Source organism: Chlorocebus sabaeus, chromosome 10 (genome assembly GCF_047675955.1).
Source record: "Chlorocebus sabaeus isolate Y175 chromosome 10, mChlSab1.0.hap1, whole genome shotgun sequence".
NCBI classification, from domain to species: Eukaryota; Metazoa; Chordata; class Mammalia; order Primates; family Cercopithecidae; genus Chlorocebus; species Chlorocebus sabaeus.
In genome coordinates, this window is record NC_132913.1 from 97,096,218 (window position 1) to 97,114,750 (window position 18,533).

The window sequence follows — 18,533 nt, forward strand, 5'->3', positions numbered from 1 at the left end:
CAAGACAAATGCCCTCTAGGCCAGGCAAGTCATGTAATGCACGCTTGCCAAAGGAAACACTCTCAGTCAAAGCCTTGCTGCCCCTACTCATAGATAGATGATAGATAGATAGATAGATAGATAGATAGATAGATAGATAGATAGATGTATATACATGAAGAGATACAAGAAAAGAGACTGTCTTAAATTCAATATATATATTTATTTCACAGGTATATACACGCAAGTCATAGAAAGGTATGGTTTTAAAGGCCTAAAAATAGTACATATCCATTTCCCTCTCTTACAGTCTAATATATCCGTGATATTTGATTTTTGATCAGTATTCCTTTAATTGTCTATTAAAAAGTAAATAATAAAAATAATCTGCCCTCCCAAAATAGTAATTTAGAATACACTCAGTATTTTTAGTACTGTGGGATTTTTTAATTATTAAGGACTATTTTTCTCTTAAAACACATAGATAAAGAATTATCTAATCTAAAACATTAACCTTCAGTTTATTGTTCACTTTTATTCCTTGAAAGAAAAGAAAACTCAATTTTTTAAAACTTGAAATCTTAAAATACACCATGCAGAAGCCCATAGGATAAGGAACTAAAAAGTCACCTGTCATCCCAAAGCTGCCTCTACTAACTACTTTATGAAACTGAAATTCCCCTAATATTTTAAATAGATTTAACCACTGGCCTTAATTGAGAAATATTTCCTTTTGAAATTTTTTACTGTCATATGAGGGGATCACAAATCATGTAAGTGTCTTGAAAAATAAAACTTAGATTAACTGTAAATGAATTATATCTTTTAGAACATTTTTCTCTGGTTCGTCTTCACGTGTATCGATTGCTAAGACCAGAAGTTTACTCAGCACATGGCTTTTGTCTGAAAGTTCGCTCAGGCTATGAAAGTTTATTTTTCCTTTTCTGAGAATACATACAGAAGATGGGTTTTGAAATTAGACTCAGTGAACAAAAGGTTTAAAAAATATGTCCCCTAAAATAACTATGAGTGGTCAAGATAACACGTTTCCAGATTGAGCAGTTGAACAATAGAGTTCTAATAGTTTTTTCAGTCAGTAGCTGAATCCAGGCTAAAAACGTCTGCCTGCCTGTGTGTGTTTTCATATGGTAAATTAGGGCCAAAATGAAATATTTTATTAATTGTACAGGTAGACACATTAATGAGAGTAATGATGGAATTTTAGCAGGCATCTCTAATCTGTTTTTCTAGAGATGATAAAATCACTTTTTGGGAGAATATCAAATGCTTATCTTGTTTTTTAGGTTTTCAAAAATACATGAATCAGGTAATGGGCCTAAAAATAAATCAAATGCAGCTTACTATTGAATCTTTTTCTGAATTTTATAGAAAGGTCTTTTTACAAATGGCAGAACTTCCTACACATCTACCAGCCTAAAAGGATTAATTATTGCATCTCATTTTTCCATTGTTTGATCTTTAGCAGCTGAAGAAACAGCTAATCTGCCTCCTTCTCCACCCCCATCACCTGCCTCAGAACAGACTGTCACAGTAGAGGAAGGTAAGGCCTATTGGACTTTTCAGGGTTTGTCTTCTGATAAAGGGTGAACAATGAACTTCAATCAGTAAGCTCTGGACTTTGGTATTGGTTAGTATGTGACCAAGCTTTGGAGCTATCTGTTTCAAATAATGAAGAAGAAACTAAGACTTTAAATAAATAATCACTTATTTTTATAAAAGCAAAAGTAGAGGAATTTGGTAAATAAAAGAAATCTGCTTGATTAAGGAAGATAATTTTGTGTTCAGTTGCTAAAATAACTGTAGAGAACCCATTCACTTTAGAATGCTTTAACAGGGAAGATACAATTCTACCTTGTAAGTGACTGAACAAAAATTAAAATAAATATAAATGTAATCTCCATAATAGTAGGAGTCAGATTTATCGATGAAATCAACATTTCCTTATGAAAGTGTCAGGAATTATCTGTTTTGCTCACTATAATATTGCCAAGACCTTCCCCAGGGCTTGACCTGTAGCAAATTTAATAATTATTAATGAATAAATGAAGAAGTTAATGAATGAATCTGATATTGAGAGCATTGAACTGGAAGCTGAGCTCATGACTCTTTCCTGTTGAGACCTGTTATTGTCCATGGATCTTTTTATGAACTTACTCACCATGGAATGTCATGTCAGCTTTTCAGTTCTCATTGATAAAACAAAAAGATGCCTTTGAAGAATATTCATTCAGATTTTGAGATGAAAGGCACTACTTAAAAGGAAACAATTACTGGTTCTCTTAGACCAGTTAACCTTTGTTTATTGTTTGAGAGTTATAGGAAAAGGCAGAGGAGAACTAGGGCTCCATTGTTGTTTCAATATTACTTAGTTTCATATATTAAAACCAGAAGTTTAGAAGTGTTTATCTTATTCATTCACACATTTTTTTTTTCCTTTTTACTGTGTTTAAGACTGAAGAACATTTATTTTAAAAGACTTATCTTTTTATCATTTGTAATTAGGTCCATTTAAAATATTCTTTGATTTCCTAAATATAAAAAATTGAATTAGTGAACCATATATTATCAACTCTAATATAATTTTATTTTGTTACAGATTTATAAACCTAAATTTATCTTAGCAAGGTTTTTCTTTCTTAAATTGAGCCCTTTTTTTTCCCAATTTACTGCCTGAAATAATAAACAAATTAAATTTTTCTGAGGAATAAAAGAAACGTTGGGGATAATAATCAGTGCATAGCAGCCAATGATTATTAGTTAATGTGATTTAATCTTTTAATTTATAGGTTTGAAAAGTTCCTTTTGACTTTGTGTTTATCCATTCACTGGGCACATATTTACTGAGTCCTACAATGTCCCAGGTACTCTTCAAATTCTGAGTATATACTAGTGAACAAAATGACATGATCCCTGCTTTTAAAGAGTACACTATAGCCCGTAATCCCAGCACTTTAGGGGGCCGAGGCGGGCGGATCACTTGAGGTCAGGAATTCGAGATCAGCCTGGCCAACATGGTGAAACCCTGTCTCTACTAAAAATACAAAAATTAGCCAGGCATGGTGGCGCACACCTATATCCCAGCTACTCGGGAGGCTGAGGCAGGAGAATCACTTGAACCCAGAAGGCAGAGGTTGCAGTGAGCCAAGATGGCACCATTACACTCCAGATAGAGCAAGACTCTGTCTCTAAATAAATAAATAAATAAATAAATAAATAAATAAACACTAGTGAAGAACAGGAATCCAATAAATAAACTTACCAATAATTTTAAATTGGATTAGCATTGAAAAGGAAAAGAATAGGGAGCTTTAAAATATTACAAGGGAAACCTTATTTTATTGGGAGGTGAGGGGATGGGTAAGTAGCTGAGACCAGAAGCATGAGGAGAAAGTGTTGGCCAAACAAAGATAGAAAAAAGCACAAGGGTGCTCAGGTGCCCAAGAAGATGAAGTGGCCCAGGAACTGAAGGGGGTCCGTGGCTAATGGGTAGTGAGAAAGAGTAGAGCAGTGGAGGGGAGTGTGAGAGTAAGCCGTGGTCAGCTGGGGTCAGTGGCCTAGATTTCACTCTGAATGCAGGGGGAAGCCTGACATGACCCTTGTACCTCCTTCAGGCCATGAAAAATGTTTTTAAGCTCCTACTTAAAGCTTTTCAAGCATCAGAGAATCCTCTTAACCCAGAGAGGGATATGATGTTGACAGAATAGGTTTACTCCAAAAGTCAGCTTGAGGTCAAGTCATTTAATCTTCTTACTGTATATGGAATTTGGAACAGAAAGGAAAGAAGCAGTGTCCCCCATCCATCTGGGAATTCACCCAGCCTGCTTCCTATAGGGCAATATGATGGATATAATGAAAGCATAAATAAATAAAATGTAGAATCACCTTCACATTTGGGTAACTTAGGTGTCAACTTTCCAGAGTTCCCTAATATTTTGGAATTACTTTCTTCAAGCTGTTTCAAGATATTCAAGGAAAATACCAACTAACCTCTTATTGAAAGTAATTCAAAGTTATTTTCAAGCCAAACTTGTATTTTTAATTTTTTAAGCATTGAACTATCTGAAGTTCTGATTATTTCCTTCCTTTTAAATGTATAACCATTTTTTGAGTTTTAAGAAAAATAGATGTATATATTTTATAAACTCTACCTCTATAAAGACCAGATAATATTCTCACCTTAAATATGTAAAAGATTTGTGGTATAGACAAACTACTGCTTCTCTTTTATGTTAAGCCACACTTAAGTAATATACAAGTATTTTTTAAGTTTAGTTTTGTCAGAAAATAAATTAGTGACAAGTCACAAGACAGGATTGAACTGTTCAATTTTTCAAACCAAGTGGTTTGTAAATACTCAGCCCAAATTCCATCAATATATTGCTTATAGCAGGTCAGGTGGAAAGGGAGCAGGTGGATTTTTTTTGCCTTATCTAGCAGATTATTTACCCTCCTTGATACCCTCAGAGCAACTTTAATCTGAGGGAGTAGTGACTGCTGCAATCTGATCCTTTTGTACAAATGGAAGAAAGCTCTTTTGTTAGATTAATTCAGCGATTTTGAGGATACACTTCCTTTTTATTAATTATCAAACTTTTTAAAGCTGTTCTTTCCCAAAGGGAAAGCATGAAAGCTTCCACTAAAAATAATTTAAAATGTTAATTACTATCATTTATGAATATTTATTATAATTAATGTAATATTAGTAATTCCCAGGATATGTGCTTATTCTGGAAAACATTTACAAGGGATTTTGATCAAAAAAATGAAACAAGCTGCACACTTAGAAAAGGAACTATGGTACAGTAAACCAAAACTGTACTGATTATGATGTTTTCAAATTAACCTCCTTTTTCTTTTTGGCCTAATCATAATAGTTGTCATTTGGACTGAGCTATTAGAATTTGGAAGGCTGTGAAGGTATGGAATAATCTGAACATAGAACCAGGATTCTTTCTGCCCTTTTAGGTTTGCTCCAGAATTCTAGGGTGGTGTTTTCCTGTGTCATGGATGTGTGACCTAATCATCGCTCATCTGAAAGTAGTTTTCTCTTTGTCATTCTGGGGCAGCAGTAACAGTCAGCAGACTGAGGAGTCCTCAGTCAAAAGCTGGCAGAATGGAAAGGGCTTGGAAATGTGGAGAACAATGTAAGTGCAGCCAGCAGCCATTAACCATATGCTGTGATGCCACAACAAGCAAAAAGCACCGAATCACTAACATTCCACAAGATGCAGTCTCCAAAGGAGGCTGGCATACCAAGGCTGGGTTTTACATGGCAAACCTTACATTAGCCCAGTGTAAATTTTCAAATGCTTTATTTTTTAAAAAAAAAGTTTGAATGAAAGCAAACTAGGGAAAGTAAAGTTTATTCCTCCATTGAAAGCAGGTAAGCTTTATTTTTGAAGATTATAATTATGCAGAAGAACTATGCGGAAGTCCAAGGTATATAAGGTATAAGGTTACCCTGTTTTTAGCATAACACATTATTAAATGAAATAGAATATTCTGTGGCAAAAGCAGAGTCCCCAGAAGCATGCCCACTTCTAGTAAAAGGATGCATGCATTCAATCCTGACCTCAAACAGCAAACTGTTGTGAAATAAATTTAATTTTTCATATATCTCTCAACTCCAACTTTGATGTGTTAAATGAGGGGAAGGAACAGAGGTACCTGACAACTTGTTTGAGTACACTGAAGACACAGATGCTAAGATGTGTGGAGTCAGACATTGTGCTTGGCATTTTCACAGATATCTTCTCATTTAATCCTCCCTGCAACCCACAAAGATAGATAATATTCATTTCCACTCCTTTGCCCAAAATGTCATGGTTTATGTCTGGATAAGTGGCTTATCCAGAATGCAAATCCAAATCTAAATTCTGCAATCACGGTTGCACTACATCCCTAAGGCTGTTTCTTATCAAGGTTCTTACTGTGAGACTATGGAAGTAAATTATCTTCAAATGAGAGTTATTTGTTACAAGCTACTATACTAATTTCCTTTAATAAAAAAAAAAGCTTAAAAATAAATATTCCATTTATTATTTATTTATTTAAAATTATTATGTCTTCCATCTCCATTGAGAGTGATCCAGATGCACCTGCCATGCACAACACCATAAGGAATGAGAATCTAATGTCTTCTATCATTATCATTAGAATCAAGTGCCCTTTTTGGCTTAGCCCTCCCTGGTCCCCATAAAGCATAGCTTCCCCGGCATATCTCTAGAGCTTGTAACATAGATGGACTTTAGGCTTATAGGTCTTAAACAGAGACTTGGAGTACAGACAGCTCACAGTACCAAGAGAAGACTGGACTTTGCCAGACACTCTTTTTGAAGTTGCCTTGGTCCCAGGCCAGACAAGTACTACAAAGAAGCTACTTTTTCCACTGGAGCTTTCAAATTTTGTGGTGTTCTTTTTGTTGTTTCCTGATTAGAGTGAAAGTTTTCAGAATAGAAAATACCATTTTTTAAAATGCTATAGATCTGAAGCTAGGCTCTGGACTGTTTTTAAATTTTGGCACTTTCACAAAGAACAATGACAACAAGAAAGAGGTGGCCAGAATCTGCAAAAGGTTGAAACATCCAATGAGTATTGCTTTACTCTCAGCTTGAAATTATTCAGTTTTATACTATAGTCTGCTGTACCTCCCAGAAAATAAATATTGAGAAGCAGAGAGGAACATATCCCATTTTCGTTTATTGATCATGGAAGTACCCTATTGAACATATCAGGAGTTTTAGAAGTAACTTGCATACATGGGGAGTTTACAGCCCCAGAGATCCACTGAGAGAAATATGAATGGCTAGGACATGTGACAAGCCAGGGCTATGATTCAGTCAGTGTTGTAGGCCAGATCTTGGACAATTATCTGCTCAGCTGCGAAATCGTGCCGAGTTGAACTAAGAATACCAAATGTTATTTTAGGCTTCTGCTATCCCATGATATAAAAAGCATTGTGGCTGAGAAAGTTCTGAGCATCTATCCAGAAACATCTTCCATGGAACAATCAGTAAATAATGTGCTTGAAAGATTAAATGTATTCTCTCTACAAAATGTTATTTTAGTATCCTCATGATTTCAGACTTATTTCTAGTTGTCATCACTTGGTTGCCAAAAATAAGTTACTGTCCTAAAAATACAGTATATTTGCAAATTAATGCTATAATTGTCTTCTTAAAATCTGATATAAATAAAAACTATACAGATAGATACTATAGATTTTGTTCTTATTATTGAGAGTCATGAAGTTTTAAATTGATTTCTCAATATAAGTAAATAAATAGTGATTAGCAAATTTAGTAACCACCACATAGGCCTGAGATATAATGTCTGCATCACATCAGAAGCCAAGTGCTCATTGAATTATACAAGAATCCAAATGCTAAGCAAACTGATCTACAGTTGTATATTTAAGGAGATATATTTAAATAATGCAAATTTCCTAGGCAAGATACAGGAAAGAACAGAAATGAGAGTAGTTACTTTAGCATTTCGATAAGAAACATGCAATAAGAGATTTGAAACTTGAAAAACAGCCAAGAGCCAGTGGTACAAATGAAACTACATGGAATAAAGTCTTAATGAATCTGTAGCCGACTCTGCAGAAATTTTCAGCTAATTGTATCTCTACTAAACTTTCAGGAGGGAAACAAAACATAAGAAAACAAGTTTGTAATATTAGAGGCTTTCTTAAAACAGTATACTTTCTCTGCCCTGCAAATCAGAACCCTGTTTAAAATGATGTCCCTAGGTACTACATTAGCCTTAGCATCCAAAGAAAGAGCTATGCTGACTGCTCATTTCTTTTTTTTTTTTAATTTATTTATTATTATTAAACTTCAAGTTGTAGGGTACATGTGCACAACGTGCAGGTTTGCTACATATGTATACTTGTGCCATGTTGGTGTGCTGCATTTCTTATTAAGGCAGGGAAGAGGAATAATGCATTGTAGATTTTTCTTAACAGGACTGAAATTAAAAATGACTTTCTGGTTAAAGTTATTAAGTAGAATTAAATTAACCAAAACACTAACTACTTGTGCATCCTAGAAAATTAAGGCTATGTTTTAAACAGGACTATTTTCTTCATAATCTTACAAGCATTAAATCCTAACAACTTTCTTCTTTTTTAACTTATAAATATATTGATATAAGCACGAGTAGAGTTAATCTTCATGAAAGAATTTCTTCCAAAGAATGCATTTTTTTGTAAGGCTTTGTTTCTATTCCAACGATTCCTTGGTTATTCTGACTTGTTTGAGAGGAATGTATAGATGATTTTTATTTTGCAGCAGGACTGTCAATGCTTTTGGTTCACTTAGATCAATGACAAACTTGCTTAAGGGATAGGTGGAATTGAGTGGTTACTGAGGCATGAAACATTCGCTGTCTCCCATCCTCCATCAGCTTGATCTTGCTAATTTCCCTTCATCCTGCTGTGCTGCTTCTGTGGCCCTTCGTGTCCTTGTGTAGGTGTTTGTCTCGTCCGTCTGATCTTGTGTCTATGTTGTCCAGTTCTCCCTGCAGTTTCTTCCTGTGTGTCTGTTTGTAGATGAAGGGGCTGAGGATCAAGTGGGTCCTCTACACAGGTTCCCCAGCCATGAACCTACCACCAGCGGGGAGAGGCGTAGACTCCTAGCCCCCTCCATCTCGGTGTCTGTGCCTGATGATGACCCTTACAATTCTGATGAGGAGTACTATGAGCATCCTTTGTTCAGCTCAGAATGGACCACCTCTAGTGTGCTCCCCAGTGTCACAGCGCAGAATGCAGAGGCCCACTTAGGCCAGGAGAAAGGTGAACCAAGCATGGTCCCCTTTTGCTCCTCCTCCCCGGCCTGCAGCTTTGACCACCTGCATCATGTTAAGTGTGCCTTCATACAGGGTGGGAGGGATAGGAGCCTGTTTTCTCTGCATGAAAGTGAAGTTCCTATATAAGTTGAATCTATCCAAATGCCTTAACAATTTATATAAAAGAAGCCTTACTAGAGGCATGTGAGCACTTCCTTTTTCTGTATCATTGCTTCTGAGAAGAAAGAGAGAGAGAGAAGCAAAAAACTATTCTGTTAAAGTATGACTTCTTTCTGCTCCCTGCCAATAATCAGCAGGGGAAGAACATATTCTTACCCAAACCAAACAAGATGACTCTTAATATAATTTTTTTACTCCTTAGACACATAATGTTACTATTAAATAGTATCTTTTTTTTTTTTTTTTTTTTTTTTGAGACGGAGTCTCGCTGTGTCGCCCAGGCTGGAGTGCAGTGGCGCTATCTTGGCTCACTGCAAGCTCCACCTCCCAGGTTCCCACCATTCTCCTGCCTCAGCCTCCCGAGTAGCTGGGACTACAGGCGCCCACCACCACGCCCGGCTAATTTTTGTATTTTTAGTAGAGACGGGGTTTCACCATGTTGGCCAGGATGGTCTCGATCTCCTGACCTCGTGATCCGCCCATCTCGGCCTCCCAAAGTGCTGGGATTACAGGCGTGAGCCACCGCGCCCGGCCTTAAATAGTATCTTTAAATAGCATTAGCTTTCTTTTTAGTGCTGTACTAATATAATAGATCTTTAAAAGAGAAAGAATGAAGAATCTGTTTAGAGCAGAATAAATGTTACGGAAACAATGTACTTCCCCATATCATGTAATCATCTACAGAAACTACAGAGGCTTCCCCAGGTGACTAAATCTTGGCCCACATCAGTAGAGCTGGACTAAAATGAAGGAAATGATTCAAAGCCTTTGTCATTCTAGCCTTATAAAGCTGGGAGACTCAAGTGTATAATTGGTTATCGTGAGGATAAAATAAGTAGGTGATGGGTTGCAATATGTCTCATTCTAACTAGGTAGTTTTGGTAAAGGAAAAAAAAGGTACAGCTAAATATATTTTTGCTTAGGCGAAGAGTTTATTTCCAAAAGGGACAATATTTAATATGAAAGCAGATAGTTCTAAAGCAATAAGGAATAAGCTTACAGCTCACCAACTACAGTCATCATAAGAAGCGTCTTCAAGGACCCTTTTGAAAACAAACCACCAATAGCTCAGGCTCTCCAATAAAGAAATATAAGTCCTATTAAGTGAAACTAAGTTCTTCTAAACTAAATTTCTAAAATATATGTGTTTTTAAATAAGGAACAACTGTAGTGGAAATAAATATGATTTATACCAAATGAGAAAATGGAAAGCTAAAAAGCTACATGGATTTGAAAACATGTACATTAACTTGATTAGACTTTATTCAAAAAGGTAACATTATAGTGCAGTTATATTAAAATTCTTTTAACTGTAATCAAAATCTATGACATTATAAAATTTTCCTAAAATAACAAGTTAGAATCTAAATTTTTAAAATGCTACTTTAAATTCCATAATTAAATTACGAAAATAAAAATGAATGCTAAATGTGAAGAGGTAACGTAGCTTTTTATTTTTCTCTCTCTCCCTCTGTATCTCTCTGAGGATGTTAATATTTCTAAAAAAAAAAAAAAAAAAAAAAAAAATTCCTTTTTTTCTTATCTGTAGTCTTTCCCTCAGGGCCATTTAAACAATGCACAATTATTTCATAAGAATTTTGTAAGAATCTTCCATTTACAAAACTATAAAACAGCTCATATACTTCTCTCTAATTCCTTAAGTGACAAAATGGGATTTACTTATTTTTACTGACATTTCAAGTGTAAATGAGAAAGAAATTAGTGCAATAACTCATGAACTTGAAAAGTTTATCTTTACATGTTAAATGTTAACTTTTGTATTTGATATACATGGTTTGGGGGGTGGTTATTTTGGCCGTTTGATTGCCACTCAATGATCTTTCCTTGATGATTTTTGTTTTGAATTACAGAAATAAGACTTTATTACTAATGTGAATATTTTTTCTTTAGTGTCAAAGAGAATTATACATAAACTGATATTTACTGATATTTCAGGGAGTTAAACAATATGGTAATAGTTGTGTCCCAGAGGTAGACTTTTCTAAACAGATTTAAATTTAACCTTGACCTTGTTTTTAACATATTTTATTTTACTTACTTCTTGAAAATGTTCGTTTTCTCCAACATCATAATGCAATGAAGCTAACATAACTTGACTTAGGTAGTCCCTTACCTTGTAAATGCTAAATAAATTGTATTTTAAGTAAATTTGGTGGACTTTGTGATAAAGCTGTTAAGGTAGTTGGTTGGATATTCTTTTGAGGCAAGGCTTTTTTTATTCCCAAAGATTTCTTTAGCAAAATTTGCACATTTTAAATAAAGCAGCCGGGAATTCTTATGTAGGGGCTTCCTGCATTGGCGAAAACAGCACATGTCTAACAAATTTAAAGACTTTTTTTTTTTCAGTACATCAGTACATCCATCTTTTCACAACCATCTGTTATCCGGCATCTCTTATTTCCAGCAAGCTTTCCACATGCGTGCAACTTACTGCCGTTTCCAATAAGGGTAATCAATCAATACAACCCTTTCAGCTCTCAAATTTTAAAATAAATTGCCTTTTAATGAGACTTTAAAAGTCATCACTATTAGCAGATTATACATCATAGTTTTCCAACCAGTACATAATGTATGTTGCATTAGAATATTAATTTGTTCATCCAAACGGTAAAATAAAAAAAACAGCTGAGGTCTTCATGAGGTCATTCTAATGGAGCTGAAAGTGTTCCTTTAGTAATATTTCTGTCGTTTCATGTATTGTTCTGTGGTCATGATGTCAACATCTTTTTCATCCCTAAGAAGAAGAAACGCTAGAGAGTCGGATGGCTGAGGAAGAGAAACCTGCTGCTCTTCCTGAGAAAGAGTGTGGGGCTGCTAAGTCCTCAGACCAACCCAAAGGCCTCAGTAAGGGCCAAATGGAGTCTAGTGCGGAGGCCCAAATAGTTCCCGAAGAGAGTGCCCCGGCAGGGGCCCCACATGAGAAAAGTGTAAAAGAGGTCAAGGAGGTGTCTCCAGAAGTAAAAACCCCTTCCTCTGCTGGGGAAGGTGTGTCTTTCTCAGGATTTGCATGTGTTTTGTTGCAAATGATCTCTCCAGTGGCTTACCAACCTGATGCCTTTCCAATGCTATTTCGCTATTTCATCGCTGGGTCTTATGATAACAAGTCCACTGTTGTAGGCTTCATGTGCAGAGTGCGTGGCTTGCGCAAGTGCCATGTGGCAGCTTGGTTTTCCAGTGCTGTAGCTGGTTCCTGGTTTTCCTTTGCCATGATACAATACGCTTTGCAGCCAGGCTGATGATGCTATGTGAGCTTCTTTTTTTATTTTATTATTTTATTTTTTTACCCGCCCCCTTCATCTCAAATGTTTGCCAGTCACATTGCTAATACATGTATATTTTTGTTTTTATTTTGGGGACAGCAATTCATATGCTTTTATTTCAAATCGTACAGTTGGATTTTGGCACATAGAAGCTTAAATCGTGGAATCGTTTTTGTTTGCAACCAAAATGTGCTATATTTTTTATGCTTCAATGAATACTGGTTTGATTTTCTTGAGCTCCTGCTGATGCTTCTCATATCATTTTCTCCCCATGGCAGCCAACCCTTCTGATCATCCCCATATCTCTTGAGTTTTCATTCATCTAACCTTTATTAGAAGTTCATAAAGTATTTTTTTCTATTGTTACAACAGGACACATAAGTATATAAGGTAATGATGATCCATACACTTGCTCTTTTAGAGATGGTTGAATTTTATTATTTTATGAAAATGTGTTATCTAATTTCTGTGGAGCACCTCTAAAGCCGATACTGGCCAATGCTTCACCAGTTGGTCATGCAGGGATTGAGGTCATGACCATGGGAGTAAAGTTATTTCAATTGTTGACTGTTTTGAAAAGTTTGTTACTCACATGACTTCCCAGTATCAACAGTGTAATTCAGATTTTCTTATATCTATCGTACAGACTAAGTAATGATTAGGAATTTAAATTTTTAAATATGTGATAGAAACTGGCTTGTAAATTCTTAAGTCATATCATATAAAATTGATAGCAAATATTTACTTATATTTCTGAAATTTAATTTCAGATGAATTCTAAAAATTTATGCCAGTAACCTGTGGATGCCTAAAGAATTGGCCCTGACATTTGTTGATCAAGTTAACTGAAACTATTAACATTACATCATTGTGCATTACTTGGCCCTCTGCCCGTAGCCTACCAATTCATTTTTAAATGATAAAACCAATGAAAATGTTCAGTAGAAATCAAGTCTTATCTATATTTAGTCCTTACTAAATATTCTTCTGTACCCTAACTTAGCTGCTTACTCAATATTCATTAGCTTATAATCTTTATGTATAGAAGGCGCATGAATTCCGTTTCTTCTATAATACACATCACATAAGGTTTAGGAGAGACCAAAAAAAAAAACAAACAAACAAACAAACGAAAAAGAGAAAAGAATATCCAGAAATATGCTGTTCTTACAATTCCTTTGCACATTAATTTATTACCAGAGTTCATTTTAGTAATAGTACACATAAATCTCAGTCCTGACCTTTTCATATTGATTTTTACATGGGTAGCATGCTTGCATGTTCCATAATTTTTGTTGTTATTCTACCATTCATTTATCACTTCAAAATATAATTTTAAGCTTATTTCCTGAATGCACTTGCCTATTATTTGTTTAAAAATCAACCCAATTACTTCAGATTTACTTACAGCCTCGAAGATGGAGTTCCATGATCAGCAGGAATTGACTCCCTCTGCAGCTGAGCCTTTAGACATGAAGGAAGCGGAGTCAGAGAAGCAAAGTAAGCCTGGTGAAGACCTTAAACATGCTGCCTTAGTTTCTCAGCCAGAGACAACTAAAACTTACCCTGATAAAAAGGACATGCAAGGCACAGAAGAAGAAAAAGCACCCCCAGCTTTGTTTGGGCACACTCTTGTTGCCAGCCTGGAAGACATGAAACAGAAGACAGAGCCAAGCCTTGTAGTACCTGGCATTGACCTCCCTAAAGAGCCTCCAACTCCAAAAGAACAAAAGGACTGGTTCATCGAAATGCCAATGGAAGCAAAAAAGGATGAGTGGGGTTTAGTTGCTCCAATATCTCCTGGCCCTCTGACTCCCATGAGGGAAAAAGACGTATTTGATGATATCCCAAAATGGGAAGGGAAACAATTTGATTCTCCCATGCCAAGTCCCTTTCAAGGTGGAAGCTTCACTCTTCCTTTAGATGTCATGAAGAATGAAATAGTTACAGACACATCACCCTTCACCCCTGCCTTTTTACAGCCAGATGACAAAAAATCTCTGCAACAAACCAGTGGCCCAGCTACTGCCAAAGATGGTTTTAACATTGAAGAGCCCTATGAGGATAAACCTGACAAAACGGCAGAAGCACCATCCTCGGAGGCAATGACCTTACGCAAAGATGCTCACATTCCAGTTGTAGAAGAACATGTTACAGGGAAAGTTTTAGAGGAAGAAAAGGAGGCCATAAATCAAGAGACTGTACAGCAGAAAGATACTTTCATCCCCAGTGGACAGGAACCTATACTTACTGAAAAGGAACTTGAGCTGAAGCTTGAAGAAAAAACCACCATTTCTGACAAAGAAGCTGTGCCGAAAGAGAGTAAACCCCCAAAACCTGCAGATGAAGAAGCAGGCATAATTCAGACCTCCACAGAGCATATTTTCTCAGAACAGAAAGACCAAGAGCCTACCACAGATATGTCGAAACAGGACTTGTTCCCTGTAAGTTTGGAGCAAGCAGTTACAGATTCAGCCATGACCTCTAAAACACTGGAGAAAGCCATGACCGAACCATCTGCATTAATTGAAAAGAGCTCAATTCAGGAACTTTTTGAAATGAGAGTTGATGACAAAGATAAGATTGAAGGGGTTGGAGCTGCAACATCAGCTGAGCTTGACATGCCATTTTATGAAGATAAATCAGGAATGTCCAAGTACTTTGAAACATCTGCCTTGAAGGAAGAAGCAACAAAAAGCATTGAGCCAGGCAGTGATTACTATGAACTGAGTGACACTAGAGAAAGTGTCCATGAGTCTATAGATACCATGTCTCCCATGCATAAAAATGGTGACAAGGAGTTTCAAACAGGAAAAGAACCCCAGCCCAGTCCTCCAGCACAAGAAACAGGGTACAGCACTCTCGCACAGAGTTATCCATCTGATTTACCTGAAGAACCCAGTTCTCCTCAAGAAAGAATGTTCACTATTGATCCAAAAGTGTATGGAGAGAAAAGGGACCTCCACAGTAAGAATAAGGATGATTTGACCCTCAGCAGGAGTTTAGGACTTGGTGGTAGGTCTGCAATAGAACAAAGAAGCATGTCAATCAATTTGCCTATGTCTTGCCTAGATTCCATAGCCCTTGGATTTAACTTTGGTCGGGGACATGATCTTTCTCCTCTGGCTTCCGATATTCTAACCAACACTAGTGGAAGTATGGATGAAGGGGATGATTACCTTCCAGCCACCACACCTGCACTAGAGAAAGCCCCTTGCTTCCCTGTAGAAAGCAAAGAGGAGGAACAGATAGAGAAAATAAAAGCTACCGGGGAAGAAAGTACTCAAGTGGAGACATCATGTGAGTCTCCTTTCCTAGCCAAAGATTTTTACAAAAATGGTACTGTCATGGCACCGGACCTGCCTGAAATGCTAGATCTGGCAGGCACAAGGTCAAGACTGGCTTCTGTGAGTGCAGATGCTGAGGTTGCCAGGAGGAAATCAGTCCCATCAGAGACTGTGGTTGAGGATAGTCGTACTGGTTTGCCCCCGGTAACTGATGAAAACCATGTCATTGTAAAAACGGACAGTCAGCTCGAAGACCTGGGCTACTGTGTGTTCAATAAATACACAGTCCCATTGCCGTCACCTGTTCAAGACAGTGAGAATTTATCAGGGGAGAGTGGTTCCTTTTATGAAGGTACTGATGATAAAGTTCGAAGAGATTTGGCCACAGACCTTTCATTGATTGAAGTGAAACTGGCAGCAGCCGGAAGAGTCAAAGATGAGTTCAGTGTTGACAAAGAAGCATCCGCGCATATCTCTGGTGACAAATCAGGACTGGGTAAGGAGTTTGACCAAGAGAAGAAAGCTAATGATAGGTTGGATACTGTAATAGAAAAGAGTGAAGAACATGCTGATTCAAAAGAACATGCCAAGAAAACTGAAGAGGCTGGTGATGAAGTAGAAACATTCGGATTAGGACTAACCTATGAGCAAGCTTTGGCCAAAGATTTGTCAATGCCAACAGATGCATCCTCTGAGAAAGCGGAGAAGGGTCTTAGTTCAGTGCCAGAGGTAGCTGAGGTAGAATCATCCAAAAAGGTGGAACAAGGTCTGGATTTTGCTGTCCAGGGTCAACTAGATGTTAAAATTAGTGACTTTGGACAGATGGCTTCAGGGCTAAACATAGATGATAGAAGGACAACAGAGCTAAAACTTGAGGCTACACAGGACATGACCCCCTCATCCAAAGCACCGCAGGAGGTAGATGCATTTATGGGTGTCGAGTCTGGCCACATGAAAGAAGGCATCAAAGTTAGTGAGACAGAAGTCAAAGAGAAGGTGGCCAAGCCTGACTTGGTGCACCAGGAGGCTGTAGACAAGGAGGAGTCCTATGAGTCTAGTGGTGAGCATGAAAGTCTCACCATGGAGTCCTTGAAAGCTGATGAGGGCAAGAAGGAAACATCTCCAGAATCATCTCTAATTCAAGATGAGATTGCCGTCAAACTGTCAGTGGAAATACCTTGCCCACCTGCTGTTTCAGAGGCTGATTTAGCCACAGATGAGAGAGCTGATGTCCAGATGGAATTTATTCAGGGGCCAAAAGAAGAAAGCAAAGAGACCCCAGATATATCCATCACGCCTTCTGATGTTGCAGAGCCATTGCATGAAGCAATCATATCTGAACCAGCAGAGATTCAGAGTGAGGAAGAAGAGATAGAAGCCCAGGGAGAATATGATAAACTGCTCTTCCGCTCAGACACCCTTCAGATTACTGACCTGGGTGTCTCAGGTGCCAGGGAGGAATTTGTGGAGACCTGCCCAGGTGAACACAAAGGAGTGATTGAGTCTGTTGTGACCATCGAGGATGATTTCATCACTGTAGTGCAAACCACAACTGATGAAGGGGAGTCAGGGTCCCACAGCGTGCGTTTTGCAGCACTAGAGCAGCCTGAGGTGGAAAGGAGACCATCTCCTCATGACGAAGAAGAGTTTGAAGTGGAAGAGGCAGCTGAAGCCCAGGCAGAACCCAAAGATGGTTCCCCAGAGGCTCCAGCTTCCCCTGAGAGAGAAGAGGTTGCATTTTCTGAATATAAGACAGAAACCTATGACGATTACAAAGATGAGACCACCATTGACGACTCCATCATGGACGCTGACAGCCTCTGGGTGGACACTCAAGGTGTGCATTATTATTATTTTTTTAAAATTTTCTACTCTCAACTCAAACACAATAACCTTATGGGATTTTTTTTTTCACTTAAACTTTTTAAAATACCTCTTTATCTCTTTGTTTTGCATTTTGTTAAATATACAAAGGATTTTGTACACTTGTTACTAATGTTTTCACTGTTGTTGTTGTTGTTGTTGTCATGATTTGCTTTGATCCACAGATGATGATAGGAGCATCATGACAGAACAGTTAGAAACTATTCCTAAAGAGGAGAAAGCTGAAAAGGAAGCTCGGAGATCATCTCTTGAGAAACATAGAAAAGAAAAGCCTTTTAAAACCGGGAGAGGCAGAATTTCCACTCCTGAAAGAAAAGTAGCTAAAAAGGAACCTAGCACAGTCTCCAGAGATGAAGTGAGAAGGAAAAAAGGTTCATTTAACAATCACTTCTTTAAAAATGTTTTTGAAGTAATTCATTATTACTTTTTTGCAGAAGAACTGCCTAACAGTGGTAACTAATAATTTATAAAATTTCGTTCGGTTTTGCTCCAAGTGTTTATTTTTTCCTGATGGTATGCTTTTTGTGTTTTCTTATTCATAGCAGTTTATAAGAAGGCTGAACTTGCTAAAAAAACAGAAGTTCAGGCCCACTCTCCCTCCAGGAAATTCATTTTAAAACCTGCTATCAAATATACTAGACCAACTCATCTCTCCTGTGTTAAGCGGAAAACCACAGGTGACTGTTCAATTCTGCAATGTGACTGGCAAACATAGACATGTATTTTTTTAAAAAATCTCATTACTGTAGCAGCTTCTTCATTTTGTTTTTCTTCCAAGAATCTCAGCAGTCATGAAAAATTTGCTATTAAGTGTCTTGTATCATTATTCTTTTTTTCCCCCTCCTTACAGAAAAGGTCATGACCATCTGTTTCTTTGTCATGCTCAGACATAACAGTGCGTGATTGTATCTTGGCATTGTGCTCTAGTGTCACGTTCTGGGGATTCCTATTTTCATTCTGTGTGTTTGGTTAGACGATGGCGATGAATTTAACTGTGGTATGCATTCTCATTATTTTGCTTATTTATCCCTCTCATGCTTAAACCCATAAATATTTGTCCTATTTTCTACATTGTTACTGCCAAATCTGTTACTGATGTTGATGAATTTAT

At 37.1% G+C, this 18,533-nt stretch overlaps 1 protein-coding gene across 50 annotated transcripts in view; it reads left to right on the top strand.

Moving 5' to 3' along the window:
• Positions 1 to 18,533, top strand: part of MAP2 (microtubule associated protein 2) — a 308,224-nt gene that overhangs the window by 252,606 nt on the left and 37,085 nt on the right. For 11 of the 50 annotated variants that reach the window (XM_038001613.2, XM_073020011.1, XM_073020006.1 and 8 more), the window contains 5 exons: positions 1,463 to 1,540; positions 11,731 to 11,976; positions 13,650 to 17,375; positions 17,587 to 17,793; positions 17,965 to 18,099. In XM_038001613.2, the coding sequence (XP_037857541.2) occupies positions 1,463 to 1,540; positions 11,731 to 11,976; positions 13,650 to 17,375; positions 17,587 to 17,793; positions 17,965 to 18,099 (4,392 nt within the window). The remainder of the gene's footprint in view (positions 1 to 1,462; positions 1,541 to 11,730; positions 11,977 to 13,649; positions 17,376 to 17,586; positions 17,794 to 17,964; positions 18,100 to 18,533) is intronic. The other 39 variants (XM_073020016.1, XM_073020031.1, XM_073020024.1 and 36 more) reach the window with 15 other exon arrangements.